Source organism: Crassostrea angulata, unplaced genomic scaffold (genome assembly GCF_025612915.1).
Source record: "Crassostrea angulata isolate pt1a10 unplaced genomic scaffold, ASM2561291v2 HiC_scaffold_169, whole genome shotgun sequence".
Taxonomy (NCBI): domain Eukaryota; kingdom Metazoa; phylum Mollusca; class Bivalvia; order Ostreida; family Ostreidae; genus Magallana; species Magallana angulata.
The window spans coordinates 20230-43791 of record NW_026441722.1 but is presented as its reverse complement, the minus strand read 5'-3'; the positions used below and the strand labels follow the sequence as shown (position 1 = coordinate 43791).

Here is a 23562-nt window from a genome sequence, read left to right as displayed (position 1 = left end):
GTCGTTATACAGAAAGAAAAATATAGTACTCTAAAATTTTGGAGGCATGAAAATTCATTTTCTTCTTGAGAACCTTCCGCCATAAAATCAATCTAATTAAAATTAGATGTTTGATCCGCTAGCTTACTGGCTACAGAAAAATCTAACAACATCCCATAGAGGGTCACGTCAGGGGTCAATTTTGCGTAAAAATAGTGACCAATCGTTTTGGAGACGGAAATGCCTTCTTAACCAATGAGAAACGTCTTTCTTCTAATGTTCGGTTGTGCAAGCAAAATGGCGGCGAAAGAGACAATGAACGAAGCAATTGAAAAGGTGTTGAAGAAATTTAATATTCCGAGTTTGAAACGAGAACAGAGACAGATATTGCAGTGTCTAGTGAACTTGGAAGACTGTTTGGCGGTCCTTCCTACAGGATTTGGAAAATCTCTGCCATTCCAGATGGCAATTCCTGTCCGGAGAGAGATGGGCATGAACGTTGGCTAAATTTTAGTATGTTGCCCGTTGATTTCTCTTATGCAGGACCAGGTGGCATATTTACGAAGTATTTCCAACTTGACTGCAGCATATAAAGGTTGGTGTATGAAAAGTTATATTGCATATTTTGTTCTGCTTTATTAAATCGGCTTTGAATAAAATACATTGAAAGCAATGTGCTTTTTGACAGATTATAAAAGAAAAATAAATCGGCACATAGAGTTAACCGAAATGCCCGTGATTTACCGAAATGTCCGTTGAAAACACCGAAGTGCCCCTCAAAATTACCGAAATGCCCATTATAACATCGTATAACATCGTAATATTTTGAATGAATTTACAAGAACATATCCCGGGTATTCAGAATCTATTGAAATATTTATCTTTAGGGTCCAGTGATGAGGATGATAGAAATATTCTTGACGGAAGAGTAGATATTGTGTATGGCTCCCCAGAGGCATTGGTTGGCAACCCAGAATGGAGAGAATCAATGCGTAGTAGTCTTGAAGTCTCAACGATTGTTATTGACGAGTTTCATACAATAGCAACATGGCAAGTGCACATATTTTCAAGTTGCACATTGATACATAATATAGCAAGTGTCCAATTAGGTGGCCTGTGGTGTACATGCAAATGACTGATAGTGAAACATTCTAATCTATATGTTGGATTCAATTAAAATTTCTTTAGAAGAATGATTATAGAGTTCATGGTTAATATTGAATAAATGAAGTTATCATGAAATAAATATTAAAGCTGTTTAAAGCAAGCAGATCTATATAACACCAAATTTTAATGAGATATAATATCGGTAAATACTTTTAGACAATAACATTTTGTGTAATATGTTTTATAGGGGACAGAGCGAGGATGGCAAGGAGGCATTTAGGAAATGGTTTAGACATGTTGGAGAGCTACGATCATTATTTCCAAATGCCAATGTGTTGGCTCTGAGTGCAACATGCACGAAGAAAACAGCCAAACGTGTAAAGAAGTGCCTCAATCTTAGTGACAAATCCTTAGAAATCATTGTTTTACCTGATAAACCTAACATTAAATTAGTTGTAAAAAAGGTGTCAAAAAATATAGAAACTGCCATGTTTTGGCTGATCGACCCTCTCCAAGATTTATGTGAAAATTTCCCAAGGGTTATAATTTATTGTACTTCAATTAATGATGCGTCAAAAATGTATAATTTTTTAATTGAAGAGGTGCCATCTTGTGTCCATCATATTGACTTATATCATTCAGAAACTGAAGACATTAAGAAAGATTTCATAATTAATGAACTGAAAGAGTTGAACAGTAAACTTCGTATACTAGTTTCAACAAGTGCACTAGGTATGGGTATAGATGCCAAAGGTTTTAACAGTGTTATTTTATATGGTGCACAGTCAAATGTCTCAGATTTTGTGCAAGAAATTGGAAGAGTAGGGAGGGACAACATGCCATCTATTGCTTTAGTAATGTTTAATTCGTATCATCAACGATTGGATGATCAAGCCATTAAGAAAATACTTAATGATTGTAGACGTCTTTGTCTTTTGGACAATTTTTTGGATGACCACGAACTGATTAAAGTAAAAGAAAGTTTAGTGGGACAGCATGCATGTTGTGATAATTGTGCCCTCAAATGTATGTGTAAAGAATGTATATTATTGCCAATTGAAAAAATGTATGATTTTAATGTGAACACAGAGGAAAGTGATGATAGTGACAGTGATAAAACAGAGGAATATGAATGTGATTAAGACTTATATGAACCATTATAACTCTATCCATGAATGTTAATTTCTTATTGATCTTTGAAATTCATTGTTATGTGCTGTCGTATTTACTGAAAACAATGTGTATAAGTCTGAATTTGGAATTTATCTTGAAATCACTGTAAAGGATTTACAGAGTCTTTTGATAGAGAGTGTTACTAGAGAAACATGTACCGTACTTCATTTCATACCAAAACATGTTCAACAATGATTATATATGCATAAATTTGTTGAAGTTAAAATTAGTTTCTGTTTCATTATTTAGACAGAATTGTGTCGATACCAGATCAGTTGGTAAAAAAATATTCTTCACATCATTTTTAAAATTTTAGATATGATTTTAGACATAAGCTAGGTATTTTGGCTTTTTAAAATTCTAATGTTTTCATAGATCTCTTCTTCTGAAGGAGATTAAAAAGAGTCTTAAAATGATCGGACAATATAGTCTCTTAATAAACATTTACAGCCTATATAATCAATGTAATTAGAATTTGCTACCAAATAAAATTATAGAGCAAATGTAAACCAAGTGTATCGTAATTGAAATAACATTTACAGTGAAACATCAAATAAGGTGGCTATAAAATATTTATTAAAGATGCAATGCATATTTTTGATATCGTGATACAATCACAATGTTGCTCATTTATAACTACCCGTATGTCTGATTGACTTGATATAATGCACCAAAGTTAGGTTGTACATGTAACAATACATGTTAAACAGTAAAAAAAAAACACCATAGAAACAGTGTGTAATACATTATGCATGATAAATCATGAACAACAGTACCTACCATTTCAAAAACTAGTAGCAGTCATTATGTACTGATATATGTAAAAGTTGCAGTCATAAGGAAGAAATGGCTAGAAAAGTTTAAGCATAAGACAGTTATACCCGTGGATCTCTTAGGCGAATAAATGGTTGGCTTGGTTTATGTCTATGTATCATAGTAGATAATCCAACAAATGCATTGTCAAATGGGTTTTTGTCCACTGAAATATCTTAAGACTTGAATTTTCGATTTGGAACAATAGAAAGCATATTAGTATTTTGTAAATCTTTTAAGACCTTTAAAACATCTTCCTTGTAACTAGGGATGTGATGGAAGCCCTTTCTGCTATGGATTTCAGTAATAACATCAAAGTGACTAACTAAATTTATTAAGTGGGGATATTCCTTTGATTCGGCAAGGATGCTTTCTTTTGTTTTATGGCCAGAGCAAGCAATCTTACTGTCCCTATTTAACATTTCAAGGTATTCGTCCAATGACACATTGTTGTTTTTTCCACCTTGTGAATTTACGAAGCGGTTGGCTACTAGGCGTTCCTTTTGATCATCAGGGAGAATGCCAGATGTTAACGATATCAAATGAATCGAGCCAATAGAATACTTTACTTTGTTTGTCAGATGGTAGACAGGAAGTTCATATTTTGCTGATTTTACAGCCCTCTCACCGTCACCCATATCAACAGCAGTGTCTAAATTCTTGTGCAAAATAACAAGCTTAAACAGCATGACAAGGTAATCGTGCATTTGGTCTTGAGTTTTATTCTTCGGTTTTTTTGATGGCTTTGCAATGTGAATGTCATGAACCTTCTTTTCGTGGGTTTGTAAAGAGAGAACACGTGCATATGTTTTGTCACAATGATGCCATTTAAATCTTCCACCCTCTAGTGTTGATGTCCAATAGTTTTCTGGGTGTTGTGGGTCACACACAATGTTACGTAAATTCTGAAAAATGTCATCTGTACTGTCAAAAAAATACTTACTCAGAATGTTTTCACTAACAGAGTCAATGTACTCTATTTTTTCTTCATCTGACATAGCTGCAAAGTTTCTTGGCAGTTCAATTGCATGTTCAATGTCTGGAACGTCAAAGAAATTCAGGAAAAGTAGCAAACAGATGGCATCCAGGATCACATAGTACAGCATCTTGTATGCTCTGTAGGCATTATACACTTGCCCTTTCACATTTCTCATGTTCAGGAGGTTCCTACAATCAATTAAATAAAAAAATGATTCAAAGCCAGTAACATGTATTTTCACAATAAATCTGTTATTATACACACATTAAATGTATGACATACGAGTCAAATAAACTTGCTTTATCATACCGATAGTAATATACTGTGCCTTGGTCAACAGCACTCTTGGTTGAATATGTCAGTTTGTGTATAGCCTACAAATAAATGGTACCATGAATTTCAAAGCATTTTAGTCTTCTTTAAATTTTACTTAAAACAAACAATTCTTCTATACACTACTGTCAATCAAGAAACATACTACATGTATTATGTATCAAATACATACCTCTAAGAAATTCATGAGTCTGTGGAAGTCCTCAATTTTGGACACAAAGCCTTGTAATCTTTGCAGCGGTGTTTCAGCATTAGCCCAATCTGATTAAAATCAGCTGTTCTGATACGCTACCGCTCTCGAACATCTGAAACAACCCGCTTAGAGGTCACGTCCGAACGACCTTTCGATAAGCCAATCAACTTGTGGCTAGCAGAACTCTGCCAGCAGACGATTTCCCATAAATCTGTGCGGTTATATTTACATTTATCCAAGATGGCTGCTCCATCTAAAGAGACACAAACTCCTAAAAAAACTTACAGTTTATGCAACATGTGCATTATTTGTGGGTTCTCGTTTATCCAGACAATTAAAGACTCGTTTGGAAAGGAGATCACTAAGAAATATTTCGATAGAAAGCTTAAGTTAACGGAAGAACGTAAGAAAATAATAAGCGATGCTATCGGTGTTGATACATACGATGTAGGTAACGACACGGGAGTATGTCAGAAATGTTTCCGTAGTGTTGAAAAACTTAGTAAACTTGAAAAGGAATCGACAGAACTCAAAGATAAGCTCAAACGATCAATCCAAGGGGTGAAGGAGAATTGTTTTCTCTCTCTTCCGTCACCTAAACGAGCAGATATGTGTAAAACTAAACGAATGCTCCGCAGTCCTGGGTTGCAACAACCTACCAAGAAATTGACCCCTCTGTTGCCCATAACCTGTATTCAGCCTATATGTATACAGACATTTGAAGATATCACCAAAGCCGAACAGCCAAAGGCAGCAGTTTCTGTACGCAGGTCACTGACAACATCGTTTACTAAAATCTTACATGGGGAAGTGGAGGTACGTCTCAATTTTATGTTGTAATAGTTATTAAATTATTACTTGGTGTTGAATTTTTATATAGCAGCCAATAGCTTACAATGTGATCATATCAAAGCTTGAAAGTTTTCAGTGACGAATAATTTGTTGTTACAAATTTAGTAAAATAAGCTTGCAATAAATCAATAATACAACTCATGACACACATTATTAGTTTTTTTCTTTTTAAAAATAGAGATTAACAGCAGACACTATTTTTTATCATTTATGACTTCTACATGCTGTATATGATCATATGTTGTATTATACCTCAATACAATTTATAGTTTTTATTACATGTTCAGAGTTGATTAAAATAGATGATATAGTACATTTGTATTTTTAATTATAGACCAATTTAACTGATATAATAGAAGGCATCTTTAACCCCACCCTACCCTTTCCAATGTAAAGTTAACCCCCCCCCCCCATTACCAACTTGTTACACTTAATTGCTAGTTAACAATTTCAAATTTTTTATGTTTTTGTTTATTCCAGTTGTGTTCAAAGTTTATTGTTTGCATGCTGTTCCAATTCTTGTTTTCTTTAACATTTCAGGGTCATTTGTTAATTATTGTTTGGTTCAAACTGAGCAGTCATGAAGAGGGCAAGGTATTCATATATAACTATTTATGCTGTAAATATATAACTCAATTTCTTAATTTTATTAAACTGATTATAGATAATTTTTATCAATTATTCATCTTAATTTCAAATGAATAAGTCATGAATATTTATTAATAGATTCAATCAATCTGATTAAAATCAGGCGTTCTGATTCAATCAATTTAATATCAATGTTTAAGTTTTGAATATTGATTTGTAATAGACCAATTTTAATGTAAGTGTTTTACATTTCTTGTATCAATTAGATAACAATTTCCTATCCAAGTGGGAAAAGGACAGCGCTTATTGTGAATGAGGCTCACCAGAAAATATGTAAAGCTATTTTCAAATCAGACAAGGTTGAAAAAACTGTGCTGGATGTGCTGACAATCTCAAACCCAGATGAAGTTGTTGCAGCGGCAGCTAACATCGTGAATGTAGAGTCCAAAGAATTATGTAAAAGAAATTCAGGGTCGCTGTTGCAGAAGAAGGACCATGCCAGCTTGATGTCTTTTACATGGGATAAATTTCACAAGGAATTGGAAATTCGAGCTCCTAATCTTTTAAAGGTGGTCAGTGCAGTTGTTAGTGATATACCAGTAGCACCAGCAGAAAAGAAATTCATGCACATTTTACACACAATTGCAACTGGGTTCCATGGTCGTAGTCAGGAAATGTCTGGGCTACATTATTGCACTGCATTTTTGCTTGTCCATGGGGGATGTACTCAGAGGGTAATACTTTTATACTGAAATATATTTTACTATTTCTCAAATGATAAAAAAACTATTTTGAAGCATGAGAATAATTATAAAATTCCCTCATATCACTTAATAGTTTAAACAATCATTTCATGTGAAAAATAATCTGTTTGCTGGTCTTGTATATTAAAAATTATTTTCATGATATAACATTAACAAAATCAACTGTCATTAATCTAGGATATCCAAAGACTAGCCAAACTTGGTCTGTGTGTCAGCCCTGGGTCTGTACATAACAAGTTGGCATCCTGTTTGCACAAGCAGGAGAAAAAACCAAACAGGTATGACATTTGTGTTATATATTATGATTGATCTTATTTGCTGTTTTAAAAGTCTTTCTGTAGCCCATTTAATACATTGAATTGGCTTCTTTTTTCAGTATCCGTTAGGATTATTTGACACCAACGAAACAAAAACCGCAGATATGATTCAACTTCTAAGGGACTTGCAATCAAGATACGTCCCATTCCAAAATGATGAAATTGTGGAATCTGTATTTTTTGGTGGTAAGAGATGTAGTTAGTATGTTTACTTGAAGGGACATTTTACCTATTACTCTTTAAACCTACTCCTCTTGATGACAGTTTTACACACAATGGCTAAGAAGGCATATTATGAGTTCTAAATTTTCTTTTTAAGGTGACAGACTAACGGATGAAAGGGTGCAATGTGCACAACAGTCAGTTCTTAATGGAGACACAGCATCGTCACGATTAGAAGGATTCATCTCAAAAATCGAAGACTTTCATCGTCTCATGAATTTCTTGGAGGTATTTTTTTTTCAAATTTACATTTCTTTGTGAAATGAATGTCTGTTATTCAGAAATGCAGGTTGTTCATAAAAAAAATTTGAGAATTATGTTGATGTATAGTCTTAAACATTAAATTACCTCAAATTATATCAGATTTCAATGATAGGTAAGGCTACATTAAAGCATCTGTAATAGCTTACATGTCACATGGTTTTAACTTTTATTTATTTGCACAACATTCATTTTCATTCAGGCAATCTGCAGACTCACCTATAGCGCAGAGTCAGCAGGGGATAGAGGAACTGCAGCTTACTTCAGAAATTTGTTAAATGCTGTAAATGTCAAGGGAGAAGTTAGAAATGCCTATCGACCATACAAACTTCTCTATTATACAATTTTAGATGCCATGTGTAGTGTTTTATTTTTCCAAAAATTCAGTAAAACATCTGATGAAGAAATTCCACTGCCACATAACTTTCAGAATTTATCATCTGAAGAAAAAATAGCTTGGTTCAATGGAATATGTTGTGAAATTTTACAAGAATACTTTTTTGAATTCCAAACAGACATTATGAAAGATCTTAGAGAGATTTTAACAGACATGGGTCATCCTGAAAACTATTATCTTTCAAATCTTGAAAATGGAAGAGTACAATGTCATTTTTGTCCAAAATCATACACATGTGTGGGTTCCTTGAAAGTGCATGAGGAAAAGGTTCATGGTGCAAAAACTCCAGAAACAAAGAGATCAACGGAAAAGGTTAAAGATGAAGTAGGAAACTATTGTCAACTCTTTTTTAAACTTGCACTGCTTCATAGAAACTTAGATACAGCCGATGACATGGCAGATGGACACCGTAGAGTGCGGTCTGCAAAATATGAACTTCCCATCTATGTTAAAACAAACAAAACTAAATATGCCATTGGATCTATCCATCTTATTTCTTTAACAGAAGGAATACTGGATGAGGAAGAAAAGGAAAGGCTAATTGCAAATAGGTGTGTAAACCTACAAGGTGGAAAGAATAATAACATGGCGTTAGACGAATATGTAGAGTTATTGAATAGAGACAGTAAAATAGTTTGCTCGGGTTATCAAACTAAGGACAGTATTCTTAGACACTCAAAAGAGTTTCCACACATTGTAAACTTTGTGAAACACTATGATACTTTCTGTGGTGTAACAACCAAAAAGGGAATACACAACCTCCCTTCTTATGAACAGGATGTTAAAAAAATTGTTAAAGAATTAGAAGACTTGAATGCTTTTTTGCATGTTGAGGGAAGAAAATTGAAATGCAAGACTTTATGTACAAACAAAAACATTTTTAATGATTGTTTCAAAGGGTTTGCCACACTTGTCCATAGACACACACCTCTTGTTGCATTTCATCGTCTTAGAAACAAAACAATTTAAAATGGTATTGTTTAAGCCAGCTGTTGTGATACTAATAATGCATAATATTGATATGATGTTTATAACATTTTTGTCAATTTTTTTTTTATATGTCAGGTTTATCCCATGTGGTTTCATCAATATTGTTGAGCACAAATTTAAGTGCATTTTGTTATTGACAAAGTAGTATATGTCATAACAGATGTTATCATTAAAACTATTACCAAAATCAAATTGTGTATTCAATATACCATTACAGATGTTTTCACTCTAATTAAAGAGTATGTCATTCCGTCAACTGTAGCTATAATATAAGTATAAAAACAGTTATCATTTTTTAAATGGATTACCAAAAGTGTGCACTGTACAGGTTTTATTTTTTAACATGATTAAGGAGGCTGGCTGGTCAACTAATTACCCATCAAATATTATGGAATTTTATATTTGATTTGTTTAGCTGTAAATTATAATAATTTAGTTAAAATAAAAATTCTATTAATAACTTTAGCTTTAAAATTTTATTATTATAAGCTCTTCTTCTTAAGGAAATCAGAAGTCTGAAAATGATCATTCAGCCCCCTTAAATAAACCAGAAGTGTGTGTGTGAAAGTTATGTGAATATTACAGTTTATAAGAACATTTAGACATATATATTCAACTTGTAGTACACAATTATGCAATGTTCAACACACTTGATGTTATGATGTATAGTTTGAAAGATTTTGATTATAGATAAAATAGTTAAATGAAGAAAAAAAACTGTGCAACTGATTGTTATTTATTAAATTTGTATCACTCTTTAAAATGAGTTACAATTAATCAGACACAAGATCATCAATATTGTCGTCAATCTCATCAGAATTATAAGGTTCGGTATCAGATGAACTAAGGTCACTAAATTCGACAGTATCCACCATAAAAAGTTTCTCTATAGGGGTCAAATCACATGTCCCACAGTCACACCTGTCGGCACAGAGATCACAGCATGAATGTGATATAGTCCTTCTCTTTTCTTTTAAAAGTTCTCCCTCTGATAGAAAGGGCTCCAACATGGAGACACGTCTGCAGTCTTTAGAGGTAAAAACGTCCTTTACCTCAGTGTCAACTGTCCTCAGGTGGTAGGAATTGAAGAGAAGAAGGGCTACAGAGTCCTTTCCATCACGCCCCACCCTATTTCTTGCACAGTGTCAACTATGCTCTTGGGGGCACCATAAAGAATGACACTATAATACTGTCTAATGTCCACTCCCATACCTAGTGCACTTGTGGCTATAACAAGTTTGGTGGCACTTTTTTCATCCAATAAATCTTGCAGAATTTTGTTCTTGACGTCCTCTGGGGTTTCTGAATGAAACATCTGCACCTCGGAACACTGTGGAAGTTCTGTTATTATGTAGGAATATATTTTTGAGGCATCTTTTATTGATGTACAGTACAGAATTGTTCTTGGTAACGTCCCATCCGATAAAGCATCAATAATCCAAACCATGGCCATCTCTGTAGTATTTGGAATTTTTTTCACAACAACCTTGATGTTATCTCTGTTGGGTGAAATTCTAATTTCGGTTGTGTCGATGCCAAGTTGGAGAATTTTTGAAACTCTTCTTGATATTTTCTTGGTGCACGTAGCACTCAATGCAAGCACTGAGGCTTTGGGAAAAAGTGATCTCAGTTCTCCAATGTGCGAAAACCATTTGCGGAATGCTTGTTTTCCCTCCTCTTCACCCCTATAAGATAATACATACCAGTTATAGTATATTCCAATCAAATAAGATATAAATCACAGTTTGTTCATTAATCATAATACATTGAGTTGAACATATTTAAATGACTATCAAGTTCTTAAAAAAACTTTGATTGTCCTCTCCTGGTTGTATACATAATATTTTACAATGCCATACAGTTAACATTTATAACAATTATAGTACATTCAACAAATTCAATGAAATAGAAATAAAATACTTGTTTAAAATAATTTAGAAAAATCTGTAACACTTCTGTATGTATGGGTAAAATTCTTTAAATATTTCCACATTTTTAATGTAACTTATAAGACAAAGATTTGTAACCCATAGTACATGTATTAAAAAAACATATGGGGTTATGTACTTAATTATGCTTACCAGGTTGAAATGGTATGGAACTCATCAACAACTATCGTGGACACATCAAAGGTTTGAATCTTGGCCCGGAACGTTTTATCTCCAACAAGATATTCTGGGGATGCAAAGAGGTTGTCGAAATCCCCGCTTTGTATTAATTCATTATCCTGAGAGCCTCCTACAAGGTGTATTGAGAAAGTTCTAATAGAATTCATTTCTAACGATATACCGAATAGATATACATGTCAATTGAATGAAGTAAAGTTCAATTAAATCTTTACACAGTTCTATCTATCACGGTATCAAGTAAACAACATAGTTTTGCTTGCGAACTCATAGAGGAAGATGTATTGTTTCTATATAACCATGATAACTAACTAATCATTTACTAATGTACTATGTATATATATATTTCAGGTATCAGTCATCCTTATTATTAAAGATATAAACCTAGGAAGATGTTGACTCTCATTTATGACTGATACTCAACTAACAGCTTAACCACAGTTAATTTACAATGCCAGTTCTACAGTGCCCTATAGACGGCTGTAATTGGAAATCTCAGGACCTGGATGAAGCATTTGCCGCTGCTCTAACCACTGCTCTACAGATTCATGACAGAACCGTCCACCCACCTCTGGCTCAACCGTCAACGCACAAGTTAAAATTAGACCCACCTTCTATAGCCACAGGATGTGATCCAGATCAATGGTCTGCATTCACCAGACAGTGGAAGATGTACAAAACAGGGATGGCGATCACAGACAATGTCTTGCCTACAGCCCTTTTCTACTGCTGTGACCCTTATCTGCGTACAGATATTATGCGTGACCTTCAAGGTGATGTTGCCAGTATGCTAGACACAGATCTTTTAAAGGCAATCAAAAGGCTGGCCGTCAAAGAAGAAAGCACACTGGTCCAACGCATAAAATTGAACAGAATGACTCAATCACCTGGTTCAAATATCAGAACTTTTTTGGCCAGTCTCAGAGGCCAAGCGTCATTGTGCCAGTATAAAGCAATGTGTAAAGAATTAGGTTGCAACCATATATTTGACTACAGTGATGAGATAATCAAGGACAATTTAGTAAGAGGTATTGCAGACCCAGAAATTATGTCTGACCTGCTAGGTGACTCCAAGACAGATAGAACACTAGAAGAGACTGTATCATTTATTGCTCAGAAAGAGCAGGGTAAAGTCACAAGGAGTGCAGTAGGAGATTCAGCTAGTGCCATGAGTGCCACATGTAATACTCAAAAAAGACCGCGAGCAGCTGGAGCCAAATGTTGGGCTTGTGGTGGTCCTGCTCACGGACAGAGGAATGATCGCAAGGCCAGGTCTAGATACTGTGAAGCTTGGACATTCACATGTGCTAAATGTACAGTCAAAGGTCATTACACCAAATCATGCAGCAAGTGCACTACCTGTGGAGTATGGGGCCACCGTGATGCATCTTCTAGAATCTGCGCTCAAGGCAAGGGCCACAGGAACCCGCCCAATCAAGGGAAATCAACCAAAGATCCAGAACAAGAACAAGTTGGTTATATCTATGAGCAGCTGTGCACTACATCTGAACAGACAAACCAAGTATCACGTCTTGAACATCACATATTTGATGGACACTGGGTGGCTAGACCTTCAAAACCACACCCAATGCTCCTGGTGAACATGACACCCCTACCTAAGGACCATGCATCGTTTGGACATCCCATTCAAGACACCTCTCAGCTAAAGACAATCACTATGTCCATGGTGGCTGATACAGGATGCCAGAGTTCAATCATACCTTTACAATCTGCAAACAATCTTGGAATAACGGAAAAGGATCTCCTTCCAGTCAAACTTGTAATGCGTGGAGCTATAAAGGAAGACCTTGGTGTAATTGGAGCAGTCGCAGTAAGCATCACAACAAAAGACGCTACTAGCAGTGCCATGTCAACACATTTATTGTGTTATGTCTCTGATACCATGGAAAAAGCTTTCATTTGCAGAGAAGCACTCATATCTCTGGGAATTATTCACACTAACTTTCCTAATGTATCAACAGTCACATCTCCAAACATTGCTGCATCTATGGAAAACTCTGAAGATGCAACCTGCTCTTGTCCTAGACGTCGACCTTCACCACCACCTGTTCCCACATCTTTACCACCCGGTCTGAAGGCCACAGAGGAACATGTAGAGTCACTAAAAGAGTGGCTTCTTGATTACTATGGTGCTACAACATTTAATGTATGTGAACATCAACCTCTACCACTTATGAATTGTGAGCCTCTCCAACTCCATGTTGATCCTAATGCCACACCGGTAGCAGTCCACAAACCAGCACTTGTTCCTATCCATTGGCAGGATAAAGTTTATGCTGATCTTGAGAGGGATGTTCGCATTGGTGTACTGGAACAAGTAAGTCAAAACACACCTACAACTTGGTGCTCAAGAATGGTGGTAACCAGCAAGGCTGATGGCACTCCAAGGCGGACAGTAGACCTACAACCACAAAATCGACATTCTGTTCGGCAAACACATCATGTCCCAAGTCCTTTTCATCTGGCTGACCGTGTCCCTCAAGGTATGAAAAAAACAGTGACAGACGCTTGGAATGGGTACCACTCAGTGCCTATTCGTGAAGAAGATCGCCACTTTACAACATTCATCACACCATGGGGGCGCTACAGGTACAAAGTTGCTCCACAGGGATTCATGGCCAGCGGTGACGCTTACAATCAACGATTTGATGCTATTATATCAAATTTCAACGACAAGGTTAAATGTGTGGATGACACATGTATGTGGGCGAACTCCATTGAAGCAGCATTTTTTCAGGCATGTGAATGGCTCGACCTGTGTGCTCGTAATGGCATTACATTAAACCCAAAGAAGTTTCAATTTGCTCAAGACACTGTCAATTTTGCAGGACTTACAATCACTCTAACAAACATACGACCAAGTACTAAGTTCCTAGATGCAATTAGCAACTTCCCAACACCAACTGACATTACTGGTGCAAGAGCTTGGTTTGGGCTTATAAACCAAGGAGCATATGCATTTGCCATGGCAAGACAAATGAAACCTTTTCGTGCTCTTTTGAAACCATCCACAACATTCTGCTGGACAAATGAATTAGATGAAGTATTTCACAAATCTAAAGAGATCATTATTCAGGAGATGAAGGACGGTGTTCGTCTTTTTGACCCTGCTCGTATGACATGCCTAGCTACCGACTGGTCTGTTGACGGAATTGGATTCTTTTTGATGCAGAAGTACTGTCAGTGCTCAAGTAAAACCCCTACCTGCTGTAATGACGGTTGGAAACTATGTCTAGTTGGCAGCAGATTCACCCATCCAGCAGAAAGCAGATATGCTCCTATTGAAGGTGAGGCCTTGGCTGTTGTGTATGCACTTCACCAAACACGCTACTATGTTCTTGGTTGCAAAGACCTTCTTGTTGCAACTGACCACAAGCCACTACTCCAGATTCTGAACGATCGATCGCTCACGGACATCGACAACAGACGACTCCTCAACCTCAAAGAGAAAACTTTAGGGTACAGGTTCACGATTATTCATGTACCAGGCAGAAAGAACCTTGGGCCAGATGCAGCGTCACGGTATCCTGTTGGACCACCAGATCGTCTGAACTTACCTGGTGAGGCACCTGAACTTGATTCCTTAGTTAACATGACTGCTCATTATCATGATGCACTTACCAGTCTATGTCTACATACAGAGGATAATGATACAGCTAATGACACCTCCACAGTTGCTGCTGCCACTTGTGCCTTGAATGCTGTTATCACAGTTGTTACTTGGAGCATGGTTCGTGAGGCCACTGCATCAGACCCTACATTTGTAAATCTCATCAGGCAGATGGAAGCAGGGTTCCCAGAAGACTACAAGGAGCTACCAACAGACTTGCGTCCTTACCACCGCTTTGCATCCAGTTTATGCACCGTTGATGGTGTAGTTCTTATGGGCCAACGAATTGTTATACCTCCAGCTCTTCGCAAACCAGTACTCGATGCTTTACACGCAGCCCACCAAGGAGTCAGCGCTATGCGTGCAAGGGCTATGGACTCTGTATATTGGCCTGAGATCACAGTAGATATTGCCAGGGTGAGAGACCAGTGTGTTCACTGCCATCAGATGGCCAAGTCAAACCCTATGCAGCCACCATCTGACATAACACCTCCAGATTATCCATTCCAGATGATTTGCAGTGACTACTTCACATATAACAGTAATGACTATGTAGTTATTGTTGACCGGTATTCAAACTGGCCAATGGTATACAAGTCTGAATCAGGTGCAGAAGGACTTGTCAAGAGACTTCGTGAGACTTTCGTGACATTTGGCATCCCAGAGGAGTTGACGTCTGATGGAGGTCCACAGTTCACAGCAGGGAAGACTCAAGAGTTTTTAAAAGCCTGGGGAGTTCGTCATAGACTTTCATCAGTTGCAAACCCACACGCTAACTGCAGGGCTGAGATTGCGGTAAAGACAGTAAAACGCATGCTGGTGGACAACATTTCTGCTGTTGGATCTCTGGATGTTGACAAATTCCAGAGAGCTTTACTGATGTACAGAAATTCGATTGACCCAGAGACAAAAGCATCACCAGCATTGATTCTGTTTGGACGACCCATTCGTGATGCCATTCCCATACTGTTGGGTAGATATTCTCCACATGAAACATGGACTGAGTTAATGTCTCATCGAGAGATGGCTCTTGCCAAACGTCATTCAAGGGAACATGAACGGTGGAATGAACACACTCATCACCTGCCAACACTACAGGTTGGAGATCATGTATACATTCAAAACTTGGTAGGCAACCATCCCAGGAGATGGGAACGTACAGGAACAGTTGTTGAAGTACGCCAATACCACCAGTATGTTATACGTGTAGATGGCACAGGCCGAGTAACTATCCGCAACCGCCAACACTTACGAAAGTTCACTCCTTTTCAAACCAACCAAACACAAGGTACTTTGATGGCACCAACTGCAGTTCAACATCAAGAAGTGATCTTGAGCTCTCCAACTACATCCAAGACGACACAGCCACAAGTGCCCAAGATTCCAGTGTCTTTATCACCAACAAGAATCTTAAGTCAACCAGCTGCATTGAATGAGACACCTATTATAGTCCCCACTCAAAAACAGGCGACTCAGACTCAGACAATTCAACAGCCTACACAAATAGATTTGGACCAGTCATTCCACCACACCCCTGAACCAGATGTACCTTCTAAGTCTAGGATACCACGTGCTCTATCCCGTCTTCAGCCACACAATAAAGCTGGAGAAAAGGAACTATTGACACCACGAAGACCGCCCCGCCGCAACACAACAGAACATAACATTGATGAATCAGGAACTGATTAATGAATTATGCATAGACATTGATAAGTGAATCTAGAGACTTTGCGTTTAAAATTGTGAAAGGACATCATACGTTTAATCTTGTTCGCGTCCGGAAGACTTTAACAGAACATTCCTGAAGATTTATTTTCTAATAGACTTGACTTTATTTGTTTAAGTTTTTTTTTTCGTATACAAAAAAACTTGTCCCCGGGGGAGGAGATAACTAATCATTTACTAATGTACTATGTATATATATATTTCAGGTATCAGTCATCCTTATTATTAAAGATATAAACCTAGGAAGATGTTGACTCTCATTTAATAACGTGATAAATACAATAGCCAAGTCCCGTGATCTCTATTTTTTAAATAAAACTTCAGTACATTAACTAACCTTTATATACAGCTCTCATGCCTGGAATGCTGTTCAGTCTTTCGCATTGATCACGCATTAAAGCCATTAATGGTGAACAAACGATAATTTTACAGTTCATGTCACTCGTTTTCATTTCCCGTCGAACCACAGGGGCTCGTCACGAAGTTTTTTCAACCTTTTATATATACCACCTCTATACTATAAAATATTTTATAGTATAGAGGTGGTATATATAAAAGGTTGAAAAAACTTCGTGACGAGCCCCTGTGATCGAATCGATGCATTTCTCCGCCGGAAACTGCCTTTTTACTCAGTTGTTTTACGAGTAAAGATGGCTGCATCCAGTATACAATGTGATTTTGATGAAGCGCTGGAGTTTGTAAAAGAATGTGTAAATATCAACTTCGAACTGACGAAAAAACAGATACAGACATTAAAATCAAGGGGCATGATACAATGGCAGTTTTACCCACTGGGTTTGGTAAAAGTATTATATTTCAGCTCCTTCCCTTCCTGTTTCAGAGGAAACTCGGTCAACAGCAACCCATGATTAGTTTGATAGTCACGCCTTTAAATTCTATCATGCAGGATCAAGTTCGATCGCTATCAAAACTTGGTATAAATGCCTGTTATCTTAATATTGAAGGAACAGGTGTTAAAACCTTCGATGCGGTCAAAAGGTAGGTGTTGATTAGTACCAGAGACTGGTTGTACAATGAACCAAAGTTATCAAGTTTACATTAGCCTAATAAATTTCTATATCGATAGTTATTATTATACCTGAGACGATCTACAGAAAAACCTTCACGCATAAAAGATATTTATTCATAGTTTGATAAGTTATCTCAAATACAGGTCCAGAACAATCACAAGATTTAGCTGCATAGCTTGATTTACCTACATAGCTTTATTTACCTACCTAAAGTAGGTTTTTTTTAGCTACTCAATCATACTTTTGTTTTAATTGGGCATAACTACTAAAAGTCGCACTCGGGTGAAGCTATATTTTTCAATAATTTGACTTTTAGGCTTTAGCAGTTGTCAAGTTTATACTGAACAATTAATAATTGTAAATGTTATAATTTCTTCAAAACTTCAAATGTTTAAATAACCTTTATTTGAAATTTGTCTATTGCATGTATGATTGATTTCGTGTAATTAATTCTGGATGGGCAATTTTTTCTATTTTTGGGTCGGGTAAAACTTAGTGTATTATGTAACTTCCGCCCAGCATCTCTGTGCACATGGTTTGACGAGAACAATAAACGAATCGTAACACTTAGTGACTTGGTCAGGAAAACAAGTTCTTACTGTAGCTGGTCATCAAATCGAATCAAGTCTCAGATACTTATTTTGATTATTTACTGACATTGATTAGTGTATATATAAAATTAATGTATGGTTGTTATGTAATTACTAAAAAAAGTTGTATAGTTTACAGTTCTTATGTTGAAGAACACACATTGAAAAAAAATCTTCATCAGTATCAAAGATTTGATTTGATTCGATGACCAAGCAAGCTACAATAATCAATATCTATTAGGGAGGGAATCGAACCCTCGTACAAAGTCATCGAACTGAACTACTTACAAAGATCTCTCTCTCTCTCTCTCTCTCTCTCTCTTAATTAGATTACATAATCACCAATAAAGCTGATATGGTGTATTCGAGCACATTTCCTGTTACCCCCCAGGAAAAGGAGTGGGTTCAATTCCCACTATCAACAGAAACTAGGTGATACATGTACAATCTAATGGTTAACTTTTATCAAACAAAACACTTGTTCTTATAGCTATCTGTGTCATTTTCTCTAAGTAGCACTTTGAATGTTTTAGAAGCAATTAATTTTATCATTATGTATACAGCTCTGACTATGCGGGGCCACTAGGCTATCTGCCCGCTTTGCACCAGCTTGTTCCATTATGCCTAGGGAGGGAATCGAACTCTCGTACATAGTCATTGAACTGTACCACTTACAAACAAAGATCTCTCTCTCTTTCTCTCTGAATTAGATTTCGTAATCATCAATAAAGCTGATATGATGTATTTGAGCACATTTTATGTTATCAACCAGGAAAAGGAGTGGGTTTAATTCCTACTATCAACAGAAAAAAAGAATACATGTACAATCTAATGGTTAACTTTTATCAAGCACAACACTTCTTCTATTTGTGTCATTTTCTCTAAGAAGCACTTTAAATGTTTTTGAATCAATTTATTCTATCATGATTATAATTACAGCTCTGACTATGCGGGGCCACTAGGCTATCTGCCCGCTTTGCACCAGCTTTCTGTTCCATAATGCCTAGGGAGGGAATCGAACCCTCGTGCATAGTCATGGAACTGTACTACTTAAAAACAAAAAATAAACGGTTTAAAGGTTATTTAGCTGATAATCCTTCAGCATATGGAGAAAACCATCTCAGTAGTGTACCTGAAGGGGTAGATGCTGAACTTATAGCTAAATGCATTAAATTTCATCCTGTTTCTACTTTCAGGTAACTGTACTCATGATATAAATCAAGATAAAAGAGAGGATTAAAAGATGAAAAATACCAAAGCAAAGTGATTAAGAATATAGATTTTTAAATGATAAATTCATAACAATGGCTTTCCTACAGGGGATGTAAGTTCAAAATAATACGATTATCCTCTAAACTAATGGTCATTACTTCTTTGTATCAATGTAACTTAGGATAAATTAGGATATAAATACTGATCTATTAAGATTAAGGGGGTTTACTTAGTGGTTAACGATACTGATTTTTAACCGGGTTTTCCATTATTAAAATAGTGAAAATGGCGGGCGGGCGGCTGCCAAAAGGGTACCCTCATTGTACGGATAACTCCTCCTACAGTTTTCAAGACAGGAAGTTGTTGTTTTGCAGATCAATTGTACATATATCAGAGGTGTGCACATTGCTAGGATTTTGATTTCCAATAATTTATGAAAAAAATACTAGCTTTTGAACTTGGTCATTTTTTGGCAAAATATTGCATATAGGGTACCCTCATTGTATGTATAACTCCTCCTACAGGTTTCAAGATAGGAAGTTGTTCTGTTGCAGATCAGTTGTACATAGGGTATATCAGAGGTGTGCATATTGCTAGGATTTTGATTTCTGATAATTTATGAAAAAAATACCAGCTTTTGAACTTAGTCACTTTTTGGCAAAATATTGCATATAGGGGTACACCATTTCACTTGATATGGGTTGACATAGATTATGGATACAGTTCACATAAAAGAAAACCCGGTTTGCTGTCACATTGACAGCTTTTCACTTGTTTAACGTTAAAATGAAGAATATGGGTTCCTTCATGGGGATGTAATTTCTTAATAAAAAGATTTTTCATTTGATTAATGCTGTTTATTTTCTTTGTATTCATGTAATTAAGGTTATATAAGGGCGTAAGTATTCATACCAAAAGATTTAGGGAGTCTCTTAAGCGTTTAATTATATCAGTTTGTTAAAGTTAAAACGAAGAATATGGGCTCCTTCATGAGGGTGTAATTTCTAAATAAAAAGATTTTGCCTTAAATTAATGCAGTTTATTTCTTTGATTCGATGACCAAGCCAGCTACAATAATCAATATCTATTCAACAGGTCCAGTACTATCTCTTGATTTAGCTATATAACTTAAATAACCTAACAACTATAGCTTTTTATATATGTAGTTTTATCTAGCAATTATCAATAGCTTAAAAAGCTTTATGTCTAATTCAAGTTATCAGCTAAATCAAGATATTATTCTCAATATTCTGGACCTGTTCAATTCATAATTCAATTCAGTATTAAAATATTACCTAAGAAATCCTCCACTGTGTTTTGGTAGTTCTCATTTTTTGCCTTTTGTTTTGTAAATGGGTGCAGCCTTCTGGCAGAAGACGCACATAGCAAACAGGAACTTAATGGAATGACTTCAGTAAAAGTAAAAGTGAAACCGAAACTAGGTTAAAAGTAGTTCCTTTCCCAACATTCAAAGAGTGCTATGGATGCCATCGCATGACGTCCGAGGTTAATGTCGAGTGCGCGAGACATCCGAGTAGTTCCGAGTGCGATAGTCTTGAAGAGACGGGAATTTTCATTGGTTAAAAAGGTCACGACCTTATATTTAAATATTTAGATTGTCAGGTTGTTCGGACGTGACCTCTAAGCGGGTTGTTTCAGATGTTCGAGAGCGGTAGCGTATCAGAACAGCTGATTTTAATCAGATTGGCATTAGCCATAGCTTTCTGAGCTGCTTGCACTCGTTCATCTGTTAACCTGTCACCTAATTAAAACATTAATTTGATTATATATGTATATAAGTCTATCATTTAAACCTTTATTTTAGAAACACAAAGCAACATAAATTATTGCATTTTTTGCTTAATATTTAACACTACCATTACAAGAAAAATCACGTAAGGATCTTTCTGTAGTATACATGTACTATAATATTGTTATCTTAGATGAACTAAAAATAACTGCAAGTCTCATTATTATATAAAACAAACCTCCAAAAAAGACAGATTCCACTACTTCTCCATCCTTGCATGGGACATAAACAGATAACGTTTTCAAAAGCCGAATCAACTCAGGTGTTTTATTCTCGTTGCAATCAAAAAGTCCAAGTGGGTACTTTAAAAAATAGAGAGAAAAAATGTAACCTTGTATATCTTCCATTAAAAGCTAAATGGGTTTATATTATTTACTGATAAAATTAAAATGTTTCATAAAGTATATATTTCAATACTGAATCTGTTTCTTTAATAATATCAATTTACATTTAAACAACAATTAATACGCTGAATTCTTCTGATTTTCAATGTAAGGAAAAATTATAATTACATGTATAACAAAATTACTTGTTTTGTTTTATTTCCAACACAGTGAGAATATTTATGTTCCAAATGCTTTGGGTAGATCTTTCCATATATTTTCTGCAATTCAGGATGATTTTCGATGACTGATGTGGAGAAAATAAATGTTAGCTCTTTCATCAAGTTCTTTTGGTCGTCTATGGATGGAATGAAGGTTCCAACTTCAATGTCATGTGGTGCGGAAGCATGACAGCCACGTTCAGTTGGGATAACTCTATCCACGATGGCGTACACATGAAACAGATGAAGAGAAATAGTTTTCCGATCCGATGTTCTATATGATGGAAGTAGGTTCTTGTCCCAATTGTCTCCAATTATTTGATATTTGACACTTCCTCCTTCAGCCCAAGAATCCCGAATCTTTAAAATTTCTTTGTCCAACACATCCTGCCAGTCAAGTAGCTTTCTCTTTATAGTGAGTGGATGTACTGTTAACCCAACATGAGATAGTCTTTCTATGTCCTAAAATAAACATAACATATCATATAAGAATACCTTTATACTTAAGGGTTAATTGTACCATGAAACTATAAATTTACTTCCATTTTAATAATAACGGTACAGGTTAACTAAACAAGAGGCATCAAAGATTTTAAAAATGTAAAAAAAAATCTCTTTTTTAAGGAAATATTTTACACAAAGTACATGTATACCCGCTGTGTGCATCCACCATGATATAAAAGAAAACCATTTATGTACTGCATAACAGCCATCTCCTGACTTCTTCCATGAAGTGCTATGCCTACAGTTTGCAAAGCATGAAGAAATGGTTTGCTTCCAACAACAGGTGGAATGTCATGCACAGTAGCTGTTATTATAGATAAAAGTGCTGGACACATCATCTGCAGTTGTTGGTAGATATTCTCCCATCGGAAGTTGAAAAAATCTGCATGGGTTTTCTGTTGGAGTAGTGTTCCTGAACCTCTTTTTGAAACTGCTTTACATTCTTCTTGCACAATCTTCCGGGAGCCTTGCACTAATACCATTGGGTTATGTTTACGCAATATGTCAACTATGGTACTGTCTGCATTTCCACCTCTTGCTATAGCTTTGCAGATCTGTTGGTGGGCATCCTCTTTGATAGTCGCAGATTTTCTCCCACTTGGATAGTGCACCACAACCTGGTAGTTTAAAAAGCTATCAAAATTAAAATCAAATCATGCAAATATGATGAAATACATTTAAATACTTTTTATCAAATTAGACATAAATATACACCTTTTCAAACAATATGATCTTAATGACTAATTATTTAATAATTTTCAATTACATGTATATATGTACGTTTTTTTTAAATATTTCTAATACTGATTTAAAGTCATTGTATAAGCTAATTAGTGGAATATTGGAAACGTTATCTCTCATTCTTTCTCTCTCTTCCTTTCTTTGGTTAGTGTACAAGTTTTTTCAAAAATTCTTTTGTAACATAATGTTAGAATGAACATAAAACAGAAACTCAACAAATTAATAACTAAATTCTAATTCATCACATGCACTAATCATGCATTGAGAGACCAATAGTTTGGAATAAAAAGGCTAATTCTTTAGGGTTTGAAGAATCTTCAGAATTAAAACAGTCAACTATAGTGGAACAACCTACAATAATGATGTCTCAAAAATCAAAAAAGCAGGATTCTACTTCTGGTTGGGTTCTTTTGTCAGATATAGTAACCTTTGCAGATTTGTTTTCTTTTTAATTACATAATTATGTATACCCAAAGCACACTAAAACAAAGGTAACAAAGTTAAATCTAAAAGTCAACAAAAATATTCATTACAACTACATGTAGTATTCTGCTTTTCTACAATAACTCAAAATAAATAAAACAAGAACAAATGTAATCTTAAAATAAGCCAAACTGATAACATGAAAAATAACAATTTTTTTTGAAAATTTTAACATTGCACCTCTACTCTCCCATCAA

General features: G+C 35.7%; 2 protein-coding genes and 1 pseudogene across 2 annotated transcripts; 2 read left to right on the top strand and 1 right to left on the bottom strand.

Annotated features, from left to right (window-relative positions):
- The first annotated feature begins 201 nt into the window (after window positions 1–201).
- Window positions 202–2251, top strand: LOC128169678 (bifunctional 3'-5' exonuclease/ATP-dependent helicase WRN-like; annotated as a pseudogene).
- Window positions 2252–7037: 4786 nt separating this feature from the next.
- LOC128169669 (uncharacterized) lies at window positions 7038–8519 on the top strand. The gene is made up of 6 exons (XM_052835771.1): window positions 7038–7059; window positions 7158–7284; window positions 7418–7548; window positions 7784–8057; window positions 8232–8302; window positions 8484–8519. Exons 2-6 carry the CDS (start codon window positions 7203–7205, stop codon window positions 8517–8519), a joined length of 594 nt encoding a protein of 197 aa, XP_052691731.1. The 5' UTR covers window positions 7038–7059; window positions 7158–7202.
- Window positions 8520–9741: 1222 nt separating this feature from the next.
- Window positions 9742–11243, bottom strand: LOC128169667 (bifunctional 3'-5' exonuclease/ATP-dependent helicase WRN-like). Its single transcript, XM_052835770.1, has 3 exons — window positions 11050–11243; window positions 10096–10653; window positions 9742–9889 (listed from the first exon to the last, which is right to left on the bottom strand). The coding sequence occupies exons 1-3, from the start codon at window positions 11241–11243 to the stop codon at window positions 9742–9744; spliced, it is 900 nt and encodes a 299-aa protein (XP_052691730.1).
- Window positions 11244–23562: the final 12319 nt, after the last annotated feature.